The sequence below is a fragment of the Dermacentor silvarum genome, chromosome 2 (assembly GCF_013339745.2).
Source record: "Dermacentor silvarum isolate Dsil-2018 chromosome 2, BIME_Dsil_1.4, whole genome shotgun sequence".
NCBI classification, from domain to species: Eukaryota; Metazoa; Arthropoda; class Arachnida; order Ixodida; family Ixodidae; genus Dermacentor; species Dermacentor silvarum.
This window is the reverse complement of record NC_051155.1, coordinates 178,591,789-178,619,259: the sequence shown is the minus strand read 5'-3', so window position 1 is coordinate 178,619,259 and position 27,471 is coordinate 178,591,789. Positions and strand designations below refer to the sequence as shown.

At 48.5% G+C, this 27,471-nt stretch overlaps 1 protein-coding gene across 4 annotated transcripts in view; it reads right to left on the bottom strand.

Moving 5' to 3' along the window:
* LOC119442205 (E3 SUMO-protein ligase PIAS2) overlaps positions 1-27,471 on the bottom strand; it is an 81,111-nt gene that overhangs the window by 20,030 nt on the left and 33,610 nt on the right. For 3 of the 4 annotated variants that reach the window (XM_037706984.2, XM_037706983.2, XM_037706985.2), the window contains exons 3-4: positions 9,463-9,848; positions 3,997-4,081 (exon numbers count right to left, since the gene is read on the bottom strand). In XM_037706984.2, the coding sequence (XP_037562912.1) occupies positions 3,997-4,081; positions 9,463-9,848 (471 nt within the window). Of the gene's footprint in view, positions 1-3,996; positions 4,082-9,462; positions 9,849-17,169; positions 17,877-27,471 lie in introns of those variants that run through there. The other variant, XM_037706982.2, reaches the window with a different exon arrangement.

The following is a 27,471-nucleotide window of genomic DNA, read 5'->3' as shown; positions in this document are numbered from 1 at the left end:
CATTTTTCAAGTTACCTTCGCACCAAGCACACTTTCAGGGTGAACGAATAGCCACGCCATAAATTTATAAAAAGTGAACATAAAAATGCGAGACTGTTTCGACCTGCACAGTAGTCCAAGAAAGGTGACAAAAAAAACAAAATCGAAATAGGCTAAACGGTAACGAAGAAATCAGCTCCAGAAACTGAGCAGAAAGGCGAAAAAACAGTTTTGAGAAAACGGCTCTCAAAGTTGCACCTTCTCTTCAGTTCTCTAAAACGCACCAAAGTTGTTCTCTTTGATGTTTTTTGTTATGTGGGGCTTCTTGGACATGTGGCCTCTGGTCTGCTGAGCCTTCGTTCTGCCTTTTTCATGTTTGTATGGCATTCTTTACTGCTGCTCTACAAAGAGCATGGTGCCTGGGTTTCAAACCAAGTGAGGTGCAGAACTATGTGGGCATAAATATACAGTAGTTCTAGCATTGTATCTGCAGACTGCCTCATTGATAGCAGCCTCTAGTGCAGTCAGTGAGGCATTGTTTTCTTTTGGTAGAATCGACCATGTTACTGAATGAAGGCTCTCAGCAGCCTTCTGAATCATCTTCCATTGACAATGGCTGTGGATGTTAGGAGAGCCACTGATAGAGAGGCAGCAATGCAGCTGCTAGGTGCTTTCCAGTCTGTACTTTTGTATCATGCCTCACTTCTGCAGTCAGGTGTCTGTGCCAGCCCAAGTGGCCTAGTGAACAGAGCTCATGATGAGGTTCTCTTTATGAAGGGGTGGTATGATAGGTATTCTTACGAGATATCGTGGCATTACGATAACAGAGTCGGCGCGCGATGTGCTAAGCCGCGGGTCCGAGGTGCCGATGTGCGAAATGCCTGGTCGCGGGTCCGCGGAATAGACGCTCGACGAGCTTAGTCGCGCAGTCCGAGGTGCCGATGCGCGAAATGCCTGGTCGCGGGTCCGAACGCTCGGTAAGCTCAATCGCGCAGTCCGAGGTGCCGACACGCGAAATGTCTAGCCGCGGGTCCGAGGAATAGACGCTCGAGGTGTCGACACTCCATGAGCGATGTGCCGACACGCGAAATGCCTAGCCGCGGGCTCGAGGAGTCGACGCTCGAGGTGCCGACGCGCGAAGTGCGTAGCCGCGGGTCCGAGGAGTCGACCCTTGTTGAGCGATGTGCCGACGCGCGAAATGCGTAGCCGCGGGCTTGAGGAGTCGACGCTCGATTTGCTTAGTCGCGCAGTCGGAGGCGCCAACGCACGAAATGCTTAGGCAAGGATCCGAGAAGTCCGCGCGCGATGTGCTTCATCGCCGAGTCGGAGACGCCTACGCGCGAAAGGCTTAGCCGCGTGTCCGAGCATTCCGTGCCCGAAGCTCGGTCGCGAAGTTCGCGTCACCGTTGCTCGGAATGCTTAGCCGCTAGTCAGAGACGTCCACAAAAAGCGGGATCGGCCACGCTACTGCGATGTCCGCGTAGCGCCCGCTTTAACACTCGTCGAGATTACGGAAACTGTCCGGAACTCGCGAGGAGACCGCAACAAGCGGAGCAGACGACGCCATCACGGAGCGAGCATCGGACCAATGGCGAACCGCGCTGGGGTCACGTGGCGGGCGCGGCCAATCGGTGGCTCCGGCACGACCTTCAATCATTTGCTTTTTTGTGTGCTTGTTTCTGTATGGAGGAGATAGCTGAAGCGGCAGATTTGAAGACGGAGAAATGCGCTTTCCAACGAGACCAAGATGGCGGCGCTCGGCTGCGCCGTTCCGGAGATAGTGGCTTGAAAAACGCCGTTCTTTCGCGATTCCACGCAATTTTTTCGGCACCTTGGCTGATACAACAATTTTTTTAGAGCATTCTACTTGGTTTTCAGTGATGATACTTCGGAATCAGATAGAATAAGAGTTACAGAAACTGAAAATGTGATTTTCAAAAAATCGATTTTTTAGCCATTTTTCGCGATGCGAAAGCCGCGTCCCCCCTTAAAGAGCACACGGTACGTGAACACGGACACTCCAACCATAGAATTAGTGCAGTGCCATCGACAACGGTGCACTGAAAAACTCATTTTGCAAACTTCATGACTGCACACCTCGGGAAAAAATTGCCCAGTGATCATGCAAAGCCTGTACTGCAAAACCGTTTAGTTTGCACGATCATGCTGTGTACCCTCAATGAGCGGCTAATCGTTTTTTGAGCCTTCTCGCCTCGCTGTACCCGCTGCTCTACTGAGCTGCGCTGTTGAAATATCCGTCCACGCGGGGCCTTCGGGCACACTGCATCGCTGTACAACGCCGTCGTAAACCAGGGACGGACCCATTGCAATGCACGCCGGCATGTCATCTGCCATCTGGTACGGAAAAGCCGTGCACGAAAGAACCTGTGTGCGCATGTGGGCGACAGCCATTTCCCTTGTGACATGCTGCTGTCACCAATTCGCGTGATCATCGAGCTGCTTTCGAGTCTTTTTCGGAACTCATGGAGCGATTATCGTGGGTGCTTGGCTTTTCGAGAGGAAGCCACCGTGCTTTCCGCCGCGCTGATGCTGCTGTTGTGATTGAATACACGGAAATCTAAGAATCCCCAGATTTTTAAACATTAGTTCGTAGTAATGAGGCATTGTTAACATGACACAGACTGAATATGAATCGTTATTCTGATAAGTTAATGTGGGGTTCGTAGTAACGAGATTATAATGCAGATGCTAGAGACGAAATACCAGTTCTGATGCAGGTGCTGGCAAATCACGCAGACAAGCAAGTTTGCGACTGCGCTTCTCAACGAGGTGCGCCTGCCGAGCTGACAGGAACGAGGGCAATGCGGAGGAAAAGATGCGAAGCGAGCAAACAAGCAAGGAACGGAGGGGGGATGCGGTGCTAGCGTGCAGGCTCAGCAGGCGCGCAAGGGTTGCCCAAGTTAAGCTTGGCGACGTAGAAGCCTTTGCTTTGGCCACTTTTCAGTGATACAAGGTTTGCATTGAGCGCGCGTGCACTGTTGCTATTTGGCTCTTAGTTTGTTTGTCGAAAGCAAATAGTGTCGCAGACCGATTTTTTTTCCGGACACTGACAAGGCGCAACAATGTCTGAATTATCGGGCAGGCCAGTAAAACTGATTATGACAGTAAAATCAATTTGTTGCTTTTCTTGCAACTCTGGCAAGTGCGACCTCGCAAGTGCGACCTTGACTCTGTGATGCTGTCAGATTAACTGCGTTCCGCAAATTCATCATTTCAAAATGGTGTCCACATGCAATTTCGCCGTTCCTACCAGTACGCACACATACAAACTTTAGCTATACGAGTTTACGGTAGTTCCGGCTAATTGTCCACGAACTCCCCTTCCCGTGCGCTGCTGCCATTGCAGCCTGTGCGTGTGATCTCGTGCCAGATGAATGTGTCTCATAGCACTGTCGGCAGCCAAAGTTGCGGTTTGGTTCAGAGTCAACGAAATGCCTCGCAGTGACTGTATGGCATTTGGAAAGCAGAGGAACCACCTTGCCTTCGAAAGTGAAGGCACAACACGGACACACCTACTGCTTGGCCTACATGATTCGTACTAGCACAGCCATTGAAAAATGTTCTGATTATAGCGCAGTATCACTGCGTGTCACTTTGGCGGTGCCAAACACAGTGAAAATTATATGCTCTACACTATGATCAGCTGCAACTACAATGACAGCATGTGTTGCCACAGCAATTGTCATGCATGCGCAGAAAGCTACCCCACGGAGGCGCGCTCCCCATTGGGCCATTATCTTTAGCTCCGCGCAAAGAATACCGGGATGCTTGGCCGATGTGGCCGGCGAAAAAATAGGCAAAGAGCTGGCCAGATGTCATTGCCTGTGTCGTGTTGCTGGAGTATACAAATCAGCTGTTCGCTGTGACACCTCTGAGTATGATGCGCATTACACTGGAGTATAACTTGCCCATTTTTTATGTGCTGGAATACATGCAAAACACGAGCAGAGGCACCTGAGATATGACCATTTTCCTAAGTAAAGCATTAAAGCTTACCTTGAAGAGACTATGTCATGTACTTGTTGAGGCGTGAAATGGAACACGAAACTGTTCTCCTGGAACCTTGTGTTGGTGTTGGGCACTGTGAAACAAAAGCAACATAAATTCAGCACAGACGACCATCACAATAGCTAAACACTCGTTTGTGTAAATTTCCTGCAAAAAAAAATTAAAGAATGTGCAGATGATCAGCTAGTGCCAGTTCTGACAGACCAGGCACACAACTCAACACAGGTTATCATGAGACAATGCTGAAGATATACGACATCCCACAGCTGCCTCCAAGCACATGACTGCTAGCTTACAATAACTATGTATTAAAAAAAATGTTGCACATGAGCTGACAACAGTGATGCGGCTAAAGCCACATTTGAATAACTGCAGCAACAGCACAGTACAGTCAGATCTCTATACAGTTAAACCTGGATATGACGAATTTCCGAAAACTTTTATTATTATAACAAAGAGGATTTCGTTATATGCAGGTTTGAAACGAAAATTCAAAAAAGAAACGCTTACCGTATTTACTCGATTGTAATGCGGTGCACCCGTTTTCCGTGACCAAAAGATAGAAAAAGAAAATCCTTTACATTACCGCGCACCTCATGCTTTCATACAGAAATACAACTATCGCTCAAGATTTACTACCAATACACTAAAGTTGCGATGAACAAAAAAGTCCCAGTATTGACCGAAAAGCGAAGCATCGATTGCGACAGCAAATTAGCAGACAGCTATATGAAGTAAGGGTAAGGATAGTAGTTTTATCGGCCGTCATCATCATCAGCCTATATTTATGTCCACTGCAAGACGAAGGCCTCTCCCTGAGACCTCCAATTACCCGTCTTGTGCTTATAAACATTCGCTGTTTAACTAAATTGGTAGACTAATGCCACGTACTACAGCTAATGGTCGAAGCTACGGAAGCTAGCACGTTGAAAAAAATTTGTTTTTTTTTTCGGCAACATCAACTGGAAAAGGAGAGTGCTGGCTTAGCAGGCTACGCCAGCTGCAGCAAGCGGCGGGATCAGGTTTAAATGAAGGGAGGGGGAAAGGTCACGCCCGTGGTGGCAAGATCGTCGGGTCGAGGGATGCAGGCCCGCCTCGCGCGCGCTCGCACACATGCACACGTGCGCTCGCAGTCGCAGTGAATTTCAGCGCGCCAAGCGCAACACTACCCCTTCGCATTCCGTCGCGGCGGAGAAGGTGCTTCCGGTTGCTGCTCGTGCAAAAATGACAAAATTTGGGGCGAAATCTCTAGGTTGTCGGCGGGAAAAATTCGTTATTTCGAGGGGGGTCTCCCACTGCCACTTCGTTACGTAGAAGTCTCAAATACATGTGCTTCTATGGAGTAACGGCGGGGAATAGAAAAACTTTGTTATATCCAGGAATTTGTTATATGGAGGTTCGTTATAAGCAGGTTTAACTGTATAACGAATCACTTTGGACCGCCATAATCGTTCGTTATTCTGAAACGTCATTATAGTGAAAGCCCAAAATTCATCATTCCGCCCATCAACCCCATCAGTTCATAAGTTGTCACCATTTTAGCTATCCACGAAAACGTCGCTGTTGGCTCTTGGCCTATGCTGTGGCATCCCCGCAAGTACAAAGGTTACCTTTCTAAGCTCGCGTAGCTATATACCGTATTTTCTCACGTATAACCCGCACCAAAAATTCCAAAAGGTTACAGGTAAAGTTGGGGTGCGGGTTATACGCAAATTTAATTTGAAGGTGTGGCTTCACTGTAGCGCGGCACGCACTGCCACACCTCGAGGCAAAGTTCTCCACTCTTCAGTTTCGTTATCTCCTAGGGAATACCCCCCTCTCCCCACTGCCTGTTGCAGCTTCCTTCTTCCCTCCTTCATGATCGTCCATTCTCCTTCTCTTTACGGGTTGGCATTTTACGCATAGCAAACAGTGCACACGGCGCCAGCAAACTCGTATGTCGCCCATTCCCACGGCGCTCCCTCAGTCCACGCGAAGGCTGCTCCGGCCGCACTGTCATCCTATGTCGCATGAATGCTAGCTGCACCTGTGAAGTGATCCGATTCACATCAGATGTCACGTGACTGATCCGTCCGCGATCCGTCCATCGTGCGAATCCAGCTTTGCCAGCATCACCAAAGAGGGAGGGCAACAGAGCCGCTGCCCAAAGATACGTGGACAAGTTGTGCATCTGTGAATGGACTGTTTTTGCGAAGATTTGAGCGTTATTGCATGCAGTTATTTCTGCAGGTGATACGCGCGGGTATCTTTTTTTTCTTTCCCAGCTGTTGTAATTGGGGGTGCGGGTTATATGCGGAAAAATACGGTACACTTGACCACTCGCCCACACCACAGCAAGCACTGTGACGGTGCTTCAGCGGCTGGGGGTCATGTCACGGTATTATTCCTCAAGAGGAGCGTCGATGAAGTTTTTGATCTGGCGCACTCTCGTCCATAAGGTTCAGCGCTTCATCGCCTTGTAAATATATTGAAAAATGCGTTTTCCTGTTGTGTCTGCCTCCCGGAAACAATATACAGAAGCAACACAAAAGCTTGGATGCCTTCAAAGCTTTTCGAGGAATATGTCCGGCTCCTGGATTGGCGTTTTGTGGGAGAAAAAAAGAAAAGTTCTTTTGCGCAACAACACGTCGGTACATGTTGCATTGGATAACTTGAGTGCAATCGAACTCTTCTTGTTGCCGCCGAACACCAAGGCACTTGCACAACCCCTTGACCAGGGCATCATTTGCTCGGCCAAGCATTTATACAAAAATAACTCGCTGCGCAGAATGCTGCTAGCAATGGGATGCAACAAGACGCACTGCATCGACATGCTAGGTGCAATACACCGCATAGTCTACTCGTGGCTGCAGGAGGATTCCACCACAGTCTAGAACTGCTTCGCTCGAGCGAAGTTCATTGTGCGCATGAACAATGGCAAAAACAAAGAGTGCCGATGACTGCAACAGCCTGCCCACAGAGGTGTTGCAGCGTCAAGGTAATGCCGAGGCTCTACAGTCTCAATCATTCTGTGACCCAGACGACGACGTGGCAACATCTCCTGACTTATCAGACAGCAAGATTTTTGCCACTGTTCTGCCTCATGAAGTTGAAGATGATGAGAACGATGACGACGTCGAAGCGGATAATCCAGGTAAAATGCCATCTCTGATGGCAGTTGCTGACGCCGTGGCTGTGATGAGGGCATTTGCCGAGAAGACGGGCCTCACCTTGAGGTTGGCCTGAGGTCTCTCGGAATTTGAGGATGCTGTTGTTGCTGCAAGGCCTCCACGACGGCAACTGAAACTGACCGACTTTTGGTCGATGCTTTGGAAAAAAGCAAGCTCTCTACTGTGAACATTACTCATTACTTTTTCTTCACTTTTGAAAGGTAAGTTGCAGCTAATTCATGATTTTCAGTTAACGCATAAAACCAGTTAGTACGCATTTTCCCCACGTCTCCTTCAACTATGTATGAATGTTTTACTGCAGTCTTTGGAACGCCCTCGCTCAGGGGAAGGTGAAAGCGAACGCTCTCAACGCTTGCGGCCGCCACTCGGTAGATGGAAGCTAGTTCAACAGTTTGTCCAAGTGCCACTGGTCCAGCAGGGGGAAAGGCACTCACTCACGCACACACCCACACCGCTGGCATCTCCCTCACCAAGGAGGAGAGGGAATGCACATACGAAGCTTAACCATCCCGCTCGCTGAAGGGAGGCAGCACTGTGGAGCCTTCGCAGACATCAGGGTGTCGTGCGAGCCATGAGTAAGGAGGTGACGCGTGCTCAAAACTGACGTCTTTTCGCTGTTGTGGCCTCCTACGCATTCTTCAACGGTTGGGGGCGGTTGGGCGTATTTAAAACGTCCGAGCTTTCGCAGTGGTTTTGGCGGCACTGCACAAATTGTTGACCACACAGGCCAATCATAACAGTAACAAAGCATGTCCAAATAATAGCTTATTAAGTAGCAGTCTCTCTCTGCCAAGTGTTTAGCTCTGTCAGGGGTGTAGTAAATGGGTGGAAAAATTGCCACACAGCCCCTACTACCTAGCATTATTGCAAAGCAGCAGCTGCAGTTGATAAGGGCAAATTATTTGTCTGCAGTAAAATGTGAACTAGAAATTACAATAAATGTTGCCACAATTACTGGCAAAGCTGTCAGAAATAATCACCTGAGAGACCAACGAAGCATTACTGCACATTGCCGACAGTTGGGAAACCTTGTCATCCACTTGCATGCCTTTTTATTGATATCTTCTGTTATCATTTAGCGAAACAAAAATTAAAATGCCAGTCTGAAACCATTTTAGGAGACTAGATTTGATTATACATAGCCCTATGTGACAATGCACACAAGGACTAAGGACCTGCTGTTTCATCCTTTACTATAGTAAAATGTGAACTAGAAATTACAATAAATGTTGCCACAATTACTGGCAAAGCTGTCAGAAATAATCACCTGAGAGACCAACGAAGCATTACTGCACATTGCCGACAGTTGGGAAACCTTGTCATCCACTTGCATGCCTTTTTATTGATATCTTCTGTTATCATTTAGCGAAACAAAAATTAAAATGCCAGTCTGAAACCATTTTAGGAGACTAGATTTGATTATACATAGCCCTATGTGACAATGCACACAACGACTAAGGACCTGCTGTTTCATCCTTTACTATATATGGCAAGATAAATCCTCAATTGGAAATATTTTTTGATCATGAGAGTTGTAAAAATTAAATTTCCTTGTAATTTCTGAACCAAACTTCCAATCAATGGGTGCACTGTGGCAACTGCACGTAGAACCACATCTTGTGGCATTCAGGCTTGTGAGAATGGTTTTCACACACCTCATGCTAAATGTACTTTTGCACTACCATAATCATGGTTTGCATACACAGAGTTTACAGATAGTGCGCTATAAAGAAGAGTAGAACATTGATGCAACATATTTGAACTACTAAAATATTTCCAATCCATGAGTACTAGTAGGAACAGGTGAACAAAAAGTCATGGAGACAGATACCGGGCCACTTCAATATGCGTTTGCCACCAGCTTCACAACCGGACGCAGATTTTATGACCAAAAGCCAATTTTTATGGAGCGCTAGCATGTGTCTTGTTTAGGGAGATTCCTGCTGATACTCACACTTGCCACCACTCCACTTTTTAGAGTCCCTGCTCCTGCTTGGCTAACAGAAATTGCCACTAGTTGAACCACAGCGATGGAATTTAGAAAGGGGTGAGGGGTAACAGAACAGTGGAGATATTCTTGTTTGGCTAGCACTGGATGCACCAGCACCTACCTGAGGCAGAATTCCTAGTGCAATACCAAGCACGCTATCTTCACATAGTGCCACAAGCACAGGTTGCCGCCTGTCGGTGCGAATGCATCCAGTGCTAGTCAGGCGAAAGCGATTGTACTAAAAGCGAACAACTGAGAGTACCACACCTAACAGAAGAGCCGAGATGCACTTACTCAGACTGGCAGGTCGGTGGAGTTCGGCCAGGATGTCGTAAAATGGCAGCCTTTTGAAACGCACATCTGGATGGACGGGATATGACTGAGTGCCAGGAGCACCTGCCGCGCCCGCAGGACCCATGAGTGGTGGCGGAGGAGGAGGTGGGGCCACGTGGTGCAGCTTGGATGAGTAGTCCCCTGAGTGCAGGGGCGGTGGCCCTGTCCCGCCCCCTGCCCCGTGGTGGCCAGTCATCAGACTGCTTGCCCGGCTGGCTGCACTGGAAGGCAAGTACGAGCTAGGGCCCTTGAGCCCACTGCCAGGTGTGGCACCGCAGAGCCTCGGGTCGGCTGCATCAACTGTTGCGTGCGAGCCGGTACCCACAGCTGAGGACGGGAACCGGCGCCTGCAAAGAATGTCAAACGGCTACCGTCACTACACAAACAAAACAGGCACGTATGCAGGTAATGGCACATTGGACTGGACGCTTTCGTACGCTTTCGCGGTGTGGTTTACATTAGGGTGGTCAAAATTGGGCGCTCGAAACATATTCGACTGGTTCACTCAGAGCGCCGTGCTCTAGCTCGGAGGTTCTCGCCTCTTCAAGCTTCAAGTGCAACTGGGATCCGATAGAAACTTAATCATGAGGCTACTCCAATTGCTCTGGGAGTACCTAGCACATTTGGCGGGGGCAAGCGTTCTCTTGATCTTATCTCAAGAAGGCTCCGCATCCCTGCATCAGTAGAATGTACGAGGGGCATTCCGAAAATAATTTCTCATTTTTTTTGAAGGAGAACATGGTACACCAGGTAAACAAACAATCGCCATAAGAATCCACGCCCGTTGCTGTTTTAACGCCGGAAGGAGCGTCAGCGGAGCAGGAATGACGCATGCGCACAGCATGTACGAGGGGCATTCCGAAAGTAAGTTCAGTAATTTTTTTAAAGGAGAACATGGTACACCAGGTGAAACAAACAATCACCATAAGAATCCACGCCCGTTGCTGGTTCAACGACGGAAGGAGCGTCAGCGGAGCAGGAATGACGCATGCGCACAGCGCCGAAGAGAGAGTAGCAGCAGATCGGCGTGCCCAAGCTTATTTGAGTACAAATCACGATGGCAGACAGACGTGTGCTGACAACGTGGTCAGCAATGGAAGTGTGTGCTGTTATCCGGTATGAACGGACATGTGGGAGAAGTGTGTCCGTCATCTATGAACGCCTGTAGGTGTATGGTGAAGAGGATATGTTTCGCTAAACGGTTGGTTGCTGGTGTTGCATGTTCAGTGAAGGAAGGCAGAGTGTGGAGGATGAAGGTTGAAGTGGGCGTCCCTACAACCCACGAATGAAAACAACATTACTAGAGTACAGGACAAGCAGCACTCTTGGGACATCACTTCCAAAACGATGCTAAGGTGGAGAGAGCTGTGCGACTATCCTTGCATCGTAGGGCACCGAGTTTTACCCGAGTGTTTTTTTCAGACTGATTGGACGCTACGACAAATGTCTGAATGTCGGTGGCGACTATGTGGGAAAATAGTGCAAGGTGTATAGTTCATGATGCCATGGTGTAATTTTTTTGGCAATAAAGCTTCCATGAGAAAATAAATAACGAAACTTACTTTCGGACTGTCCCTCGTAGCTTAAGTGGCCTCTCTAAGGCACACTCTGTGCTTGCTGTGCGACTGGACTATGAGCAACTACAATTATAGCTACTTGCATTCGTGGTTTCCTACTTAACTGTGTTGGTAGTATACAAGTCGAACCAAGTTCTTTTCAGCCAAGCAAGTTTTTAAAAGCAAAACTATGCTTTTACTATAGTGAAATGGGTTTCACACATGATATAGAGTTCAGCGTGATTCCATTTGGAAGCATGTAGTCTCTTCAAAACCCGAGAGAGCTAGAGCAACAAACCTGAGTTTGAATATGTGGTTAAACCAAACCTTGCATCTACAAGAACTATCATGTGAAACAGCATGGGCTCGGGCCTCTGAGTGTTTTTGTCGGGCAGCCCAGGCTACACACAAAGACAGACTCAAGGCAGGAATATGGACATGATCCTCGAGTGCAACATGCAGACTTTGCTTGATTAAATTGAAATACTTAGTTAAGTTTGAGTCACTTGACAACTTGCTATTTTTGTGTGCAACTTATGATGTGGCTGTATGTGTTTTCCAAACTTGGTAGATAAAGTTGTATTAATCAGAAAAAAATGCAGTCACTGCGACAAAGCCCTGACAGTGTCGGGCTGGGCCTTAAAAGTTTTTGCAATGGGCTGGGCCGGGCGGACTCGTTCTTTAGCGTCCGGTACGGGCAGGCTATCAGTGCAAGTGGTGGGCTCGGCCCAGACTCGGAAATGAAGCCCATGCACCGCTTTAGCTGTGCACAGCTGTGCACAGAGGTGTTTCAAGAATCAGTTGGATCAGTGTTCTATACAATAGTAGCTGTGTGTCTTGTCTTTAGATGCAGCAGAAAGTGTGCGCTTTACATATACAAGTTTTAACAGCGGAGCTGTTTAAGCCGGCCGTAATTTGTAGCGCATTAACAGAAAAAAAGGTGGGATGTCGGCCGATCCTGGCAGTAGTGCAGAAAGGGTCCACATACAATGGCACATACCCCTGTGAACTAGCGAAGCTGAGCCTGGCTAAGTCTAGCTAAGCATAGTTGGGACAACTTTAAGCTGAGTCAGTCATCGATAGCAAATCGATAGCCAATCAATAGTCGATCGATAATCGACAGTAATAAATTCCGGGAAGTGCTGGGGATGACTTGGTAGTGTTGTGATCGGCTGTTTCACCTTGAGAACGGTCGCTCACGAAGATATTGAATGAGCCGTGAACAAGCCGTGAACGAGCCATTGACCCCGACCGAGCCACCCTGACCATGACGAATTATGGCTGGCAGTTGGGCTCTGCCAGGAGGGGACCTTTCTTCAGGTGACTCGTCATCCGCCCGCACTGCCACGCAGGAGACGGGGTCAGTGTGCCTCCCTATTCCCCCGTTCGTGCCTAGTGAAGTGCCTGTGCTTGGCATGAAGCTCTCATCGGAGAAAAAGTGCTACGAACCTCCGGATTGGCGGAAGGCGATGGGACAAAGGAAACAAAGGTGTTAAAAAGGGGGGACGCAGGCTCGGTGAACCTCGTCGACAGCTAGAATTTGAACGAAAACCATATATCTTCAGCACCTCACATGTGTATTTAATAGTCTTCAGTGTCAGGCCCAGCCCCACGTTCCCTTATTCCGCCTGCTGAAGTTTCCGGAAAACCCAAATCCTCGGACCCCGAGTCGCAACAGTAGTGCTTAGCCTAGCCCAAATACATGGCCAATACCTTGCGATAGCCAATCAATAGCTAATCAATAAATTTCAGAAATTGCTGGGGATGACTTGGCAGTACTTAGCCTAGCCAGAAGGCCAGGTCCAGCTCGGTGCCCATCAGCTCCGCTGTCTCTTTAGCATTGCGCTTCCAGTGGAAGTTAATTTTTTTAAAGTACTTTACAAGTGTATGTGCACCTGACCATGATAATGCACGAGTAAAAACAACACAAAGGTATTTTTAATTATGGGGTTTTACGTGCCAAAACCCCGATCTGATAATGAGGCACACCGTAGTGGGGGACCCCGGAATAATTTGACCACCTGGGGTTCTTTAACGTGCACCTAAAGTCGAAGTAAAACGGGTGTTTTTGCATTTCACCCTTATCGACATGCGGCTGTCATGGCCGGGATTTGATCCCGCGACCTCGTGCTTAGCAGCACAGCCAAAAGTATTTAAGGAGCAGTTGTTGAATAATCAGGGTGTCTACCGAATTACTTTTTCCAAGTTTCCTCACTTTTCCAGGTTTTCCCTGACCATTCTAAGCGTACTCCCCAACTATTCTCATGCAGCTGAGGAGAGCATTCCGAAATCACCATGCTAGTGATGAAAGTTGGGAGCGGCATTAGAACTGGCTGCTCAACTGCACTTCAATGCAGGCATTGGCTTTACTGACATAAAAAGAGCAAGAGTGCAAGCTATGGCTTTTCGCACACGTCATGAATCAAAACAAACCCCTTCTATTATTAAACAAGAAATAACCTGCTATCAACAAACAGGCTAGTAATTGTAACCTACCCTTTGTGTTTGTGAAACATGTCCCTGCATTCATGAAGAGCTTACCAGTGCCCTCAATTTATGGGCCGATATCGGTAGCCACAAGCCCGCTTAGCAAGATTTTGGAGTAAGGGCCGCACCGCATCAAAATTGTGAAAATAAAGTGCAGCCCTTGCAGGAGTCTATACGGTATATGCTGTGAAGGAATACCATAGTGTCCTATTGTGTCATGTTTATATGCGCCGCTCACAACTTGTAATCCACAGCTCCCCATGTCCAGAAAAATATTTGACTCATCACATGCAGCAAGCTTCTCCTTCAGGACCCTCAACAACTTCAAATTAATGTTCGGGCCGTCCACTGATATTTGTAGCATTCTTGCCTGTTCAATGTTTTAAATGGTTTTCTGAATTCAGCTGCTAAATCTTCTGCACAAGTATGGCATAAAAAACATGACGTCAGGTGGCGGGTTTTCACACTGGCATCAGCTGGGTCAAAGCATCTATTACATCCATTAGCTCCATTTTTGCAATTTTGTTCAGACACTCGTCAAAAGCCACCACCACGTGTGACACACCATCAAGCTTCAACAGCAGCCGTCGGAAGTTCGGGGTAATACCGCGACAAATTGTATAGCTAATTTTGTCAATCCCAAGTTCAATTTCCTTCGCAATGTTGCACGTGGGAAACATCAGGGGGAAAAATGTGGCAGACGCTGCTGCTGAACGAAATGATCCATGTATACACCGTTAAGGCACCAAACAATTTTAGCTTTTGTGACATTTTTTCACCACAAAACTGCTTACAGAAGCTGTCATGTCTGGCGCGACGACCAGAGGCTTCGCAGGAGCACTTTCGGTGCTCGTGCTATGTACTGCAAGGGCACAATCAGCAGGCTAAGTTGAGTCCCCGCACTAAGATATGTGTGAAGGTTCATCTGGCCAGCACTTTGCGACGAGCTCATAGTGGATGGGTGTTTCGTGCTTGCAGCGTGACTGGCGACTGCTGTGTTACCGATGTTGCTGAGTGAGAAAGTCTTGTGGCATACTTTTCATTTAGCCCTACTGGTGTCGTCCGGAACTGCCCTGATCCACGAGTACTCCGAAACGTTCGGGTTCATTCAATCAAGGTTAAATGAGCACTTCGTTGCAGGCGGCATCGCGGATCACATCCTACATACCATGCTGACAGAAGATTGGCAATATGGCGGCCGCCCAGCGCAGATTGGATTGGATCAAACCTGGATTGCTGGCTTGACTATACTTTTCTTTTTTAGTGGGCGATCAAAAAAATTTTACAGCTAGGCCCCGCAGGCATAAAGAAAGGAAAGCAAATTCCCCCCCCCCCCCCTTCCCCAGCCTGGAGGAAGGCCCTTGTGCCCATGAGCGTCATAGCTGTGTTAATCTGGTCCCTCATGTATTATTTGATATGAATGTGCATACATTGGCCTAACAGGAATGCTTTCAAGCCAAGCTATAAGGCATGCACAACGCTTTATTAGCATGAGCTGTGTTGCATTATCGTTGGATTTGCTATATGGTGTCTAGAAACAAGTTGTGCCTTGCTGTCTTCGTACACTTTTGCTCTGCCGTTCACTGTGATTGAAGCTAACGGAGAGACTTTATCAGCTTTGACCTGGGGTTAAGGTTATTTCCATCAACCTTGCATAAACTTCCGTCTGTTAATTTCCATGACCTGGCCAGGTTTTTGACAAATTCCCTGACAATTCCCTGACTTTTCCAGATGAGTCGAAATTCCCTGATAATTCCAGGTTTTCCAGGTTGGTAAACACCCTGTTTAATATACTACAAATATGAAGAGAATGATCTTGTTAGTAAAGGTCTTTACCGTTTTATTGAGATTAATGCTCAACAAAATGCACTGAATGATTTGACAAGCCTCTGGTGGTCATCTGGGAATCTGATTACTTCATATAGTACACAGTCATCAGCATGTAGATGGGCTTAGGAAGCTATGTTATTTGGGAGATCATTTATATAGACTAGAAATAACAAAAGGTCACCTACTGAGCTCTGCAAAAAGCAAGACGATAGCTTAGCGGTGGAGCAGCAGTTTACAGAATTAAAGCTCGCATAGCTCGCATACTGCAAGCGAATGAAAAGAAAGCTGTTGATCTGATGGCCACAATCTAAGTGATAGGAAACTGGCATAAATTGGGTGGCTTGGGTTACTGTACTATAACAAGCTGCAAAGCATGTTGTACACTACACATCAAATTGTGAGTGATGTGCTTGAGCATTTTGCAGGAATAGGTTGTAGAAAAATAAATGGGTTTATAATTACAGAAGGTATACCTGTCACCTGATGTTAAAAAAGGCAAGAGGGTAGCTAATTTCCAAGATGAGGGCACTACGCCAGAAAATATTATATTGAGATCTACACATGGAGTAACAAACAAGAAATAGTTTTGAATTCTATTAGGGCCAGTACATTTCTTGGTGCCCAAGTAAGAGCAAGGTTAATTATACTTGTTGTGCTGACTGCAACATCAGTAATATAGCAAGGAGAAGAAGACGTCTTAGGACGTCACTGATTATACTGGGTCACTTCCCTATGGCAAAGGCCAAGCGTGTGTTCAACCTCCTTTTACTTAATAGGTGATATGTTTCAATACCACACACTGCGGGCTACTTTGTAACACTAAAGATGTAATTTTACATCACTAGGCTACAAACGCACAAATACAATCGCACTATCAAGAATTCTGCAGTGCTGTGCTAGACGTTGCACCTGCCTTATTTGGCTGCTGCAGGACTTTATGCACATACATAATCTACTTCTGCACCACACTTTCACTGAACACAGAACTCTGTAGCAGGCCAACATTCAACAACCATTCAACTACTCAGTACCAATATTATTCTATTTGATAACTGTCACAGCAACGGAAGCAGCACATTGGCTAATGCTAGTGCATGAGGCTTATATGTCTACAAGCCATTCATATGAACAAAACGTCAAAATCGGGAGCAGCATTGCACACTATTTTTTTACAGAAGGTGCACGTTATGTCGAAGTAAACACCATTGCTGATTGCAGTGTCCGGTGGGAAGAAATGCTGTTATAAATATGGTAACACCATCAAAAGTGAACATATCCATCCCTTGTGCTCCCTCAACATTTATTTTTAAACGTGCCGGCAAAACAAACTTATGAAATCTACAGCACGTCTAACAAAAACATTGCACACATTCTCAACTAACACTTTCGCTACGAAATCTACTGAGTGATTCAGTATTAGCCAATAAAAATTGCTGGTGCGAGATCAACTGCTCTTAGAAGCAACTGGCACGGCAATTTAAAAACAAGGCCCCCAACAAGACGATATGAAAGCTCAGAACGCAGATACGAGAACTAGACAGCGCTCCGAGCTTTGTGTGCTCAAGGGCCGTATTGAAACGTTCCACTTCCGGCTATATTTCTCTTTTCGCTTTCAGGCGCGCGCTGATTGGCTGGTTGAGCAAAATTGAATGACGTCGCGCTCAACCAGCCAATCAGCTCATCCAATTTTGCAAAAACAGTCAATCAGAATCAGCGTGCGCCTGAAAGCGAAAAGCCAAATATCGCCTAAGTGGAACGTTTGAGAATACGACCCCTAGTCGACAACGGCACTCACCCAACTGGTACAAAGGTGTGACAAACGGCACCTCTCGAGTTCGGGTTATAACTGAGCTCGCATTCGTGACGGGTGCGCCGACAGGGCGATTTGCGAGCCACACGCAACATGTCACCGCACCGACCCAAGAGCTCGCACACAGGGCACCGCTTGCCGTAAAAAGGGTTGTCGCTAGCGTAGTGATCGCACAAAGCGACGTGTGCCGACGGGCGAACGACGGCTCCTCTTCTCGCATCGTTATCGTGGTCACCCACTGAACCACTTGTCACAGAGCCGGCTGCGTCGTTCGTCTTCATTTCTCAGCGGACGCGATGCTAGGCCTAAACGCTCGGTTGGAGGCAGCTGCAGTACGCGGAGCACTCCGCTATCGGCTCGGCGGATTCAAACGGTTCGCGCACGGCGCGTTGACGCACATCTCTCGGCACGCTGCGCGTTTCTTGGCCGAAGCACAAGCAGGTAGGAGACGAAACCGCACAAACTTCCGACGGAACTTCGAGCCGACGCCGACAACGGCATAGAACTACTACGTCGCGTTCCGTCACCGAACGAGGAAGGTGTCACCGGCCCACGTGAGCAACACGCGCGAAAGTTGTGGATGCGAAACATAGTCGTGCAACGCCGCGCAGCCAACTTGAAAAGAAACGAACGCAAACAAACCCAGCGCTATTTTCACGGCGCTTTTCAGATTGCAGCTGGCGCGAACATCGCGATAACCAAAACACGAAGCGCCTGAAGCCGCCTAGTGGCAGTGGCGTAGCCAGGGGGGTTTGTTTACATGGGGGTAAGCCCAGCTCCCCCTCCCCAACCAATACCTTCTCCGACCCCTGCCAAAGATGATGCAGCTACAGTGTACTAGAAGGCTTCTAGAACATTGTCATGCAGCGTTGTAGCAGAGCGGTTAACAAACATTTCGACCATATCGCGACCGGAATCCGGGTATGATTTGGCGCGTTTCGGTTTCGATGTTTGGAGAGAAAGACCGGTGGCGCCTAGAGCCGCCGAACATTTTAAGTACCGCAATCTACTCTCTCCTCCGCTGTCTCCTCTCCTAAAACGCTTTTTTTTTTCTTTACTTTTTCGCTTGCGAAAGCAAGTCAACGGTGGCGCTCCTTCGAAAGCTCCCGTTGAAGCTTTCAGCATTTCTTCATGCTTTCAGGCCGGGCGCGCGCCGGCGGCTATATATATATATATAAAGAAGTGAAAGCGCGCGATATCATCGTCCAATCGGAGATACAGGAGAGAGAAGCGGCGTTGTTCAAAGGATGGCGGTACTTTTCCGGAGGTATAGATAGGGGCTTTACGAACATTGCCGATCGATGTCCAATTTTACTGATGCTTTTAAGATCTGCGAGTTTCAATATCGCAGCGCGCAACATTTCTAGGTGGTTTAAATATGAATATTGGGACAAGCGTATGGCATAGCCGAGCAAGCGTACAATTTCCGCGACAAACTGCACACTTGGTCATAACTTCTGGTGAGCACCAACAGTGGTTTTGATAATTCTGTGGATTTGATAAATACCTACTATGGCACACTGAGCTCTCTCAAACGCGACTACTCTTGCTCGGATGGACCAACGTACGCCTCTCTGAACGCCGTGCGAAAGGCTAAATTTAGTTCAGATTGCGTCATGCGTGGCGCGACACATGCATGATCGAGTAATGGCTTCTTCCCCCATGCTTTTCCCTACACAACGATACCTAAGACACTTGAGTTAGTACGGTTACAAATATATAGGGTATTTCATTTTAGCTGCACAATTTTTTTTTAATTGCCGGTGGCAGATAGCACAATTATAATCCTTGATTTAATCTACTCGATGAGGCGGCCATTACTTCCACGAGAAAACAGAACATCTAACTGAATAATTAGCATAATTACGACAATGAACTTTTAAACTATTTTACGGCACAACTTTCAATCTACGAATTAAAGCCGCTGAGTTCGCAAGGAACGAATTTTCAGGACCTGAACCAGTTTCGAGATATTAATTTTCAAAGTGTCCGACGAAATGCATGAGCGTTCCGGTTAACTTTTTGAGGATAGCGCTGTTTTATGCATTGAAGCACAAAAGTAACTGGAACACCAATGCATTCCGTCAAACGAGAGAAAACAACGTCATGGGCGGGCTTTTGCGAACGATTCCGTGATTATGATTGGCCGAGAAGAACAGTGAATTCCCCCGACGAGAGAAAGGGGGAAAACGAAGCGCTTAAAAAGCGGTTCAGCAGTGTTTTGAATGTGTGCTCGTACATGGAAACCCGCATCAAAATGTAAATTTGTAAATAAATTCCTTTTCTCATCTCTTGGACGTAATCCCGGGCATCTCGATCGCCCAGCACCATGGCACATCACCAGCCATGTAAACCGTAATGACCGCTCGGACCCGACTCGCAACACCGCTTAAAGTCTATTTTGCCTCCACTGCCACTAAACCCCCCCCCCCCCCCCCCCTTCTCTCAATCGCTCCTCAAGTTCAATCTTGCCCATCTGATATCCACGATGTCCATCTCATATCACCCTGTACCTCCTGAATTGGTGTATTTCCGTGTGCTCCCAAAGCAAGCCTACCTCAACCACGTTGCTTAATTTCCAACCTCGCTTGAACCTCTGATCTCATGCACAGAACAGTACCGCATTGCCGAAAGCCAGACTAGGAACCCTTTCTCCAAATCCCTCTCACCACTTCGTAACTATTGTAATTCCACAGTACCCTATTTTTCATCACAGCTGCATTCCTGCTACCTTTAGTCGTTACATATTTTTCATGTTCCGTTAGGCACTCAGCCCCAAGTCACGTGGTTTTTTTCACTGCAGCGGCCATGCTGTCGGGCACAATGGCGGTTTGGTTATAGTGGTGTGTGCTGTGTGTGTGCTGCTCCGTATGTTTCGTACCGTGGTAAAGGCGTCGTATTTGCAGGTTGGCGTTAATTTCCGTGCTTTGTGCCGCCGTATTGGCTAGACCGTGCTCTCCCGGTTGTCGTGGCCAGCTGGGATTCGAAGAGTTAAAATGCAAAACAAGAGCGCATGCAACGCTGTACACAACGTAGCGCGCCACAGACGAAGGCTGATTTGGGAATATACATTGCTGCAGTCCGCGGTGGATTCATGCTAACTAGTCATCACAGACTGACACCGCTGTGCTTCAGAATCTGTACGAGAAACGCACAATAGTGACAGGTGCTTCAGAATCTGTACGAGAAACGCACAATAGTGACAGTTGTGCAGAGTTCCTGCTTTTGACAGCGGGCGATGTATTTGTGGCACGCTAAACGGCCATGCGGAAGGAACCCTGCTTACCCCAGATATTTTATCTGTGCGCTTGAGGTTGGCGGATGCGGCGCCAGTGTGAACAAGGCTCGACAGAAGAACGTACGCCTGCGCGCACATCAAACGGCTGATGGTCGCACCTGGCGGGCCCGGTCAAACGCGCTAGCCTTCGCGCGTACTGTTCGACACCGCGCGGCGGCTACCGCAGAACTTTGTTTCCGTGAAGCTTCACTTACCGTGAGAAGCACGCACCTCAAGACGCAGTCAGGTATCTAAACGTGTTCTCATCCGTTGGCCTCCTCGTCGGCGCGCTGTGGCTCGTCACATCTCCGCGGAGCGCGGCCACCCGAAACTTGTTCAATAAAGCAAGACGATGCCTCAAGCCACGACTGGCATGGCGAGTTTGTTCTCGTAAACTGCAGATGGACTAGCCCATGGGCCGATGTGTCGTGGTGTACGTAAAGTGTGATGCCGGTTATCACATGTGTATTCTTGCAATAAAGTGAGAATGCGCAGATTTATTTTCACAAAAGCCGGCAAAAGTAGCGGCGCCTTGGCCTCATGCTCAAATTTGCGGAGTCCACTATGAACTTTCAACGCTAGAACACAATACCCGAACGACACGACTTCGGCAACGGTAACATCGCGATTGCTGATCGGATCGCTACAGCGCTGTCCGCGGGGTTGCACGTCGTTAGTGTGGCTAAAACTAGACCCTAAAGCCCAGACCACACGTACGCTTTCAAACGCGCGCAAGCTCGCGTCCGCGCGCCCACGCATGCGCAGATGGTGCGGCACGGCTCGTACGCGTCGAAACGCGGCGCGATCTCGGTGATCAGCTCCTCTCAGTTATCGCGCGCCTGGGCTGCCTCGCGTCGGCGCGCCTGGCTACGCAGTGACGGCGCGGTACATTCAACTCTCAGTTAAGCAGAATTATATCATGCAAGAAAGTGCTTCTTCTTCACTTTTTGTACTGATCTAACAGCTCCAAAAAGATAACAATTACGTGTATAGATATCGAAGCATTTTGAAGCACTGCCAACAACGGAATACGAAGTGGCGTCTGCCAAGGTGTAAACAAGTGAGGCCAGTGAGCGCGCGCTGTCGCGCGTATTTGTGGATGCAAACCGCCATTCCTCGCTAGGCGCGGCAACCGCAAAGCGCGTAGACGCGAGCTTACGCGCGTCCGCAAGCGTACGTGTGGTCTGGGCATAACACGTCGCTGGGCGCAAGAGGCGAGAAATGTAAACAAGAGATGAGAATCTGCCCCGACAAGATGGCGGATTGAAGCCAACTTCCGGCGTCACAGAGGCTTCAGAACGAATGACGCCAGGGCCTACCCTCAGTTTCATAGGTTGGGGCCAAAGTTTCTGCGGTTTTTCCTTTCTTCACTGTATGGTGCCTGGAATCGTCGCAATAGAAGCACACTGTATTCCAATTATGTCCGTACGAAGAGCGTGCTCCCGGGCGCTGTTGCGCTGCCACGGCGAGGAGTGAAGTACAACTTTTAATTAGCACACCCATCTAGTACAGATTACTCGAAAACTTCATAAAAAAAATTTCGAACGACGACACTGAAACTACTCAATTCGAGACACAAATCTTAACAGCAGAATAATCAATTCATATTGAAACTTCCCGCCCCCCAGTCGCCCACACCAACATTTACAACATTTATGGCATTTCCATAAGAACGCAACTAATGCATCACAACCCCACCGAAATGATAAACCTGCCATGGGCCACATTTTGTAAGGGCTTCCATATTCACCCGCCACGGTAGCTAAATGGCTACGGCGTCCCGCAGAGCTCAGTCCGACAAACACAGCTGATATTACAGTAACCAAGTTTATTTCACTTCGCTGCTGGTGTAAATTTTTGGCATCAACACGATTACGCCGCTGCCGAAAAATTTACACCAGAAGCGAAGTATAATACAGTTGGTTACTGCAATATTAGCTGTGTTTGTCTGATCTCTGCACCACCAGGTGGCTGCATCATGTAGGACGCTCACGTTCACACCTCCGCCCCTCCGGTAAAACACCCAGTCCGCCTGCGTTTACCCGAGTACCGGACACGATAAAACTCTCTATTGGTTCGCACGCTGCCGCTCGTCTCCGTCATTTCGCGGCCGGTCTCTCGACGCGACGGATGACGGAATCTTTACAAAATATGTCCCAGAAGCGACTACAGCTGCATGCGTATCGCGCGGATCGAGAAGTATACGGCGGGAATGCGGCACGTTCAATGTGTATGCAGTGCGCCAGCCAACTACCACGAAGAAAACCGGGTCATGCATTCATGCTGCGTTGGCCGGGTCGCCCCGGGCGCGGTGGCATCGCAGCGCCTATCTCACACGGAGACGCAGTGGGGCTTGGGACAAGAAAGAGAATAAGCGTGCACAGCGCGGAAAAAAAAGCTTGTACAGTTGGTCAGCGACTGTTATTCCTCAAGCGTTCAACACTGAGAGAATCAGGAAGCAGTGCGTGGCCGCTATAGGCGGAGAGGAGGTGAGAAGAAACCGGTTTGACACGATTTCGCGCTGACGCTCGAGCGTCGTAAAGCACTGCGGCAAGGGAAAAAAAAAAAAAGCAATACGGGCTTGCAGTACCACACAGGGCTGCATCTGACGTTTTATCCAGCAGGCGCGCAGTTTAAACTCCATGGCCATGCAGACAAGCGCGGCACATCGAGCGATACGCAAATGCAAGATTGCAATTCTACCAAAGAACTTCACCGAGGTCCGACCAAAGTGTGGAACTACAACTACCGGCACTTGTATTATTATTATTATTATTTTTCCAGCAGCGGCGGCGCTGTGAAACGTACTGAGAGGTTGGTGTGATGTGTCATCGCGTCCGCACGACGCGGCATTCGTGAAAACAGCCCTCGAAGCGGAGTATCCCGGAGTAAAATTAGTTCTACACCTCGAGACGTAAGATAAGCAGTCCAGGTGACATGTACACACTTGTGTCCGAAAAGCGTCATTAAGTGGTGCTTGATGTTCCCTCCTGTAGACGAAAAGTTATCCGTGAAGTCATCCGCCTCAACCACGAGGGATCGGTTGCTTAGCCTGACCACGAGTGAATTATTAACATAGACCCCCAGAATGGCCGGCCACACGATTATCCGGTGCCCGCATCCCCGCAGAACAGAAAATTCTCAAGAGCCTGGTAGTTCAAAAAATTAATCGCCGCGCCAATGACATCGCCGTCATTGGAAAAATGGTCTTGAGAGATTTTTATTATTCCGTCTCGGGGAATCAGTGAACGTCCCATGGTTCACATTGAGAGCATACAGACTTTTTTTTTTTTTTTTGGTAGGGCGGCGGGCACTGAAGCACAAAAAAGCCGCTGGAGTGAGCGGCAGCCATCGCTCGAAAAGAAAAACATTTCCGAAGCCTGCCGCATCATTTAGGTTTGATGGCGCCCCGCAAGCATTGAATTAGGGTATCAGTTACGGTCTCCACCCTCTGCAAGAAATCCGAGGACCAGCACGCTGATGCCGTCTGCTGACGGAACAGACCAGGCAACGCATTTTTTCGCGAGAATGGGCACTGGACGCATGCGCACATGGGTCGGGCGAACGCAAGAAGCTCTCGTGGGCTGTCTCGCGAAATCTCGCGAAAGCGATCGCTCGAGGGTACCGCCCCAGGTATTCTTTGTCACTGTATACTGAACTACTCTCAGGCTGGGAGTGGTGAACTCACGTTTAGTCGACGGCCAGTCAGTACCGGCCAAGTTAATTTGCTGAATCTGCCCCAGAGTAGCTGCGGGTTGTTTTCTGGACGTCGTGCACCGCATGCGTTATTGCTCCTGACTTACGAGTGAGAAACTGCCGCAACTTTGGGTCTTCGATGCTCACTAGTACTTACTTACTGGCGCCTACGGAATACCCCTTATCCTACTTCCAAAGGTTGAAGCACAGCGTTGAAAGCCCCCTTACAAAAGCCAAAAACGGCACTGTGTTTCCAAGAAACGTCAGCAGACGGTGAGAGACGGAGCGCAAGACATATACGTCTCTTTTTCGACGTGATACGCCAGCTATACATGAACGATACGACGTGATACACGAACTGGCTGAGAGCAACCTTACTCTTCTGACCAATCTCTACCTACATTCCTTGCAAGCTATATACCGCTAATTTACGTGAACGCGATAAAGGGACGATGCGCTACGCTGTTGTTTTCTGCGCATCCCGCTTACGTAAGTTAGTTCGTAGTTCAAAGTATTACAACAGAAGCCATGTCAGAACGTGAAGAGCATAGGGGGGCGATCTTGTACGCGTTCCAAAATGGAACGGAGGCGTTCCGTTCCATCGAGCCGCACACGATTGGCCAATTTCAACCGCGACGTTCAAATTGACCAATCGTGTGCGGCTCGATGGAACGGAACGCCTCCGTTCCATTTTGGAACGCGTACAAGATCGCGCCCTAGATGACCGATCAACTGGGACGTGATAACGTATGCGCAATTACTGACTGCACTGTCCTCGCGAGGTAGCGCTCCGCGCAGTGACTATATACTACACGTGAGGGGTGACCCGTGCGCGCGATTGCTACACACCCGGGTTGGAAGGGAGCGCGACGATAGACTTGCGAAACACCGCCAGCGCACGTGGCTGCTGCTCCGTCGTTTTAGAGCGTTGTCATAGGGAGAACATTACGACAGCGCATCTGTCCTGCGGATTACACAAGTGCGACAACAGCCGTCCTGCCTCTTTAGAAACTCGCAGACACAGAAATTCTGCAAGGCAATCACCACTGTCGCGCTCCGCAAGACAAGAGTCCTGAGAGCACCGACAGGCCAACTAAATGGTAGAGTCGTGGACTTCTTGAAGGTGGTTGTGCGGCAATCTGCTGTTTGAAAAAAAAAAAAAAAAAACGCTATTTTTATTACGTACAGAGAAGCGTGAATTTCCCTGCGCATTCTGCCAAGCCATTTATTTTTTTTTAACTTCGCGCCGAAACATCATTCGGGCTTTACAATTTGCCTTTCTTTTATGACGACCTCGTGACCTCCATTCCCGGTTTTTTTTTTTTTTCTTTTTTTTCTCTAGAAACAGTCCGTATAGTGGGGCAGTACAGCACAACTCTGGCAAGTCCTATCGCGATCCCCGTCAAAACGACGGCGAACAGAGTGTGCGCAGCGTCGTGCATCAACGAGAAATATATGCTCGGAGCGACGAACAATTAAGCCATGCGCAAAAGCGGCAATCACATGGAACATTGGCTTACAGCTCCAGAAACCGCTGTAGGCATTTGCGAACGTGGTTTGTTGTATGGAACGCAATGCGAGTGGCCAACGGTGGTATTTAAATCTTCCGTGGCGCAACGACGGCCTGACGCAACAGAAGTTGAGAAAGGTGGCGACAGGTCGAAACGCAGACAATTAAGTGCTCGTTACGGCAAGTAGTACAGGGTGACCCGAGTTGGGTCTCCTTTGAAGTTAAGAGAAGCGCAGAGCAAAAGTAAGTTTTGAATACTCAGGAACACGGATGAAAAGAAATGGCAGGCCAAAGTGCAACAATTATCTGCACCTCAGAAGCGTGGACAGAGAATGGAAGAAGAGGTCAACAGAGCTGACAACGAAATACAGGGTAAATTAATGGTAGAGATCCCGGAGTCATCGAAAAGAAAGTCAGGGAAACAGAGACGGTAAAGTGGATGCAAAAGATAAACACTTTGCGCAGTTTTCCTTAGGGGGGGGGGGGGGGGGGGGGGCACGAAATCTGAAACAAAATTACGCGCATACCACGTACTGTGGGAATCGATGTGGGCGAAGCTTTCTGTGCTGTTTGCTTTGATTGACGATAATTAGCGGTGATGTTGACATCGAATGTTTCATTTCTTCAACGTTTAGTCCAATACGAGAGTGGTGAGTTGATGTCAAACGTTACCTTGCACGCACCAGTGCTGTTTGTCTGCGTAGTCCACAGAACACACAGGGAGAACGTGTTTGCTTGAGGCGTTGTTGTGCGCCATTGTTCATAACCTATGAGAGGTTAGAGCATTGTCATTGCCTCACATGACACATCGCATCGCTGCAGAAGTGTAAAACTTTAATTGAATTATGGGACTGTACGTGCCAAAACCAGAATCGGAGTTTAAGGAACGCCGTCCTGGCGGTCTCCGGATTAAATATGACACCCTGGTGCTCTTTAACGTGCACGAGCGTTTTTGTATTTCGTTCCCGTCGAAATCCGGCTGCCGCGGCCGGGATCGACCCCGCGACCTCGAGCAATGTCATAGCCGCATAGCTAGCGCGGCGGGCACATAAGTGTTGATTTGATGTGAGACCATTTCTGTAGCGTCGCCTTGACCCTACGGTGATTTAATGCGGCTTTGCGTTTGGCACACCCTGCGTCAGTTGTCCGCTTGACATACTTGCGTGCCGTTTATTTTTCAGCAACAGCAGAAACGTACAATACCGTACCTTCAGTTTGCCCGCAACCGCTGTCATGTCCATAGTAGTGGCGTTTCCTTGACTTCTCTCGTGGCATTTTACCAGTCCCGCCCTTCCCCCATGTATGGGAACTGCGAGCCAAAATTGGCAAGGCTGTTTCGCTGCGCCGGTTCTACCCTCCTTGCCCCCACTCTACCATTCTATATACCTCTAGTCAGGACTTGCACGTTAGTAGAAGGCTAAGTGCTGCGGTTTCTGCAATGCCTTACGCGGGGGGTGTGACGGATAATTACAGCTGTCAAGAGGCTAATGTGACGACCGACGCCCAGGGAGCTCCAGAGGGCATTGTGCACATGCGACGCGATGGAAAGGTCCGAACGAGTTTCACGCGTCGCCTTTCCTCTCTGCCACGCTCCTTCCCTGTATATGCAAGGTGTGATCCTAACCAAGACAGCAGCAAGACCGCAGCAGTGGAAAAGTTAGAAGGAAGATGCAAAGAAAGCTTCGCTTCGAAAAAGAAATGACGGTCAAAAAGAAAAGAAAAAAGTTCCTACCACGATGGCTTTACACGGACGGCCACATACGCAATGTGAGAGCAAACCAGCCTGTCGTGCAGATGCGACGCA